We start from the raw sequence: 2,330 nt of genomic DNA on the forward strand, positions 1-2,330 counted from the left end.
ATATAACATATACATACATGTATACCTATACATACATGTATATCTATACAAATATACATACACATATAGGTATATATACATATACATGTATGAAGCATTTATCAGGGGCTTATGATTTCAGGGGGGCCCGGAGTCCTTGGCATCACTGCAGGGAGCACAGCAGAAAGCAGGCTGGCAGGTACGGCACAGGAGCAACAGCTGAGCACTCCCATACTGAGACACAACCTCAGACATGCATATACATACATTTACACATACATATACACACACACATGCACATAAATATATACCCACGTACATGCACATATACACACATATATAATTGATTTGTTTCTAGATGTTGTGAAGTCTTTTGAATCTACTGTCATTCCAAACAGAATGAAGAACCTTATATGAGCATTACTAAGAAATGACAGATGCCAAAAGATGGCCTTTCAGAGGAGGTTGAGAAAGAGGTTGGCCAGACAGAAGGCAAGCTGCTTAACCACCATTCTGCATTCAGCCGGGCATCAGTGATACAGGCTTTCCTAGGCTGTGCCCCACACTAACCCTACAACTGTATATAACTGTCTTGGATCAGACCATCACTACTGGAAGATGCAGGTATGCATGGCTTGTTTTGTTTTGTTTTGTTTTGTTTTGTTTTGTTTTGTTTTTGTTGTTGTTAAAAAAATTCTGCTTATATTTAGGGTTCCAGCTGAGAAGCAAAACAGTTTTTATTCAGGAAAAAAATCAGTTTATATGTGCATTTGTTCTGAGTCTGTGTTCCTTTTGCTAACCTAAAATCCCAGTGAATTAAAATAACACTTTTTTGGGGGTGAGGAGGGTTTATAAATCTGTACTTTTGCCCAGAACTAAACAGGAAAAGTTCACTTACTCTAGTGTAGACCAGCTGAGGGGACTCAAATATGTGGGAGCTTTAAATCATTGAAGACTGATTTGCTGACATGTTTTTGGACCTCTTTTCCATGTGGAAAGAGTTTAGACTTCCTTATAGCATGGTACTGCTTGCAAGTGTGAAACTGTCATCTTTTGTGGCTTTGACTTATAAATCATGGGAGCCCACTCCATTTTAACTGGAAGGTTCATATTTTCCCTCCCTCCCTTCTTTCTTTCCTTCTTTAAGTACAGTCTAATTCATAGAACAAATTCAATAGTTTTAATAAATTTACAGTGCTGTGCCCTGATAAATGTTAACCTATCTAATCAGATTCTAAAATCTAGAAAAATTTCATCATATCAAGAAGAAACCATGAACACATAGATCTTGTCAGGTTGTAAAAATCAAAGAGAAAGAGTTCCCAAAGAGGTGTGCTTGGTGGCCTGCTTACAATTCCAGTTGTGGGAGGCTAAGACAGAATCTCCCTAGCAAGGTGGCTAGTAAGACTATATTGGTGATCTCTAGCATGGAATGAGAAATCTCATCTTAGTAAACAAGAGAGAAGACTGATCAAGGGTGAGTCTAGATATCACCCTCAGGCCTTTATATGTGTGGCCCACACAGGAGCACATGCAAACATGCACTCACACACATGAAAATGAGAAAAGATAAAAAAGGACATATTAGGTAAGGTGAACTGTTTCCTAAATGGGTATTTTTGTACTGAACACCAGAGTACAGTGGCTACCAGTGATATCATAAAGTATGTTGTAACAAAGTCCTCTCAAGGATAACTTCATAGGTGGGTGAGAAGCTTGGTTATTTGGAGAGGCCCGGGCCAACAGAGAGGGCCAGCTGAGCAAAACCCACCAAACAAGCATCATGGCCAGGAAAAGCCAAAGGCGAAGAAGATGGAAAATAACCCACTCCCAGAGAGCTGAGCTTCAATTTCCTGTTAGCCGTGTAGATCGTTTCCTTGGAGAGGGAATCTATTCTAGACGCCTGAGCTCTTCTGCACTTGTATTCCTTGTGGGTGTGCTCGAGTACTTAACACCCAACATCCTTGGACTGGCTGGTGAGGTAACCCACACCAGTGGCATGAAGCGCATAGCTCCTGAGCATGTGTGTCAGGTGGTACAGAACAAGGAACAGCTCCACCAACTCTTCAAACAAGGTGGCACATCAGTGTTTGAGCCACCAGAACCTGAAGACAACTGATGATGCCTTGGACTAAAGAGTCTGGAGGTTCACCACACCTTCACCCTCACCCAGCCCCAGTGTCCTACTAGCTGGCAGAGCTAATGAAACATGCTATTAAAAGCATCTAAATCAAACCCATTGATCCTGGCTCCTTTTGTTTCTTCATTTTGAGCTAGAGGTTGCTATGAACCACCCGGGAGGGTGATGGTGAGTTTGAAGTTGTCGTTAATGTGGGGAATTTGAATTCCAG

General features: G+C 41.4%; 1 protein-coding gene across 1 annotated transcript; it reads left to right on the plus strand.

The window, feature by feature from the left end:
* The first annotated feature begins 1,762 nt into the window (after positions 1-1,762).
* H2al2c (H2A histone family member L2C) lies at positions 1,763-2,098 on the plus strand. Its single transcript, NM_001177569.1, has one exon. It carries the CDS (start codon positions 1,763-1,765, stop codon positions 2,096-2,098), a length of 336 nt encoding a protein of 111 aa, NP_001171040.1.
* Positions 2,099-2,330: the final 232 nt, after the last annotated feature.

The sequence above is a fragment of the Mus musculus genome, chromosome Y (genome assembly GCF_000001635.26).
Source record: "Mus musculus strain C57BL/6J chromosome Y, GRCm38.p6 C57BL/6J".
NCBI lineage: Eukaryota > Metazoa > Chordata > Mammalia > Rodentia > Muridae > Mus > Mus musculus.

Excerpts from the sequence above, each read along its gene's own strand:
- H2al2c (NM_001177569.1), top strand. The coding sequence starts at position 1,763 with ATGGCCAGGAAAAGCCAAAGGCGAAGAAGATGGAAAATAACCCACTCC.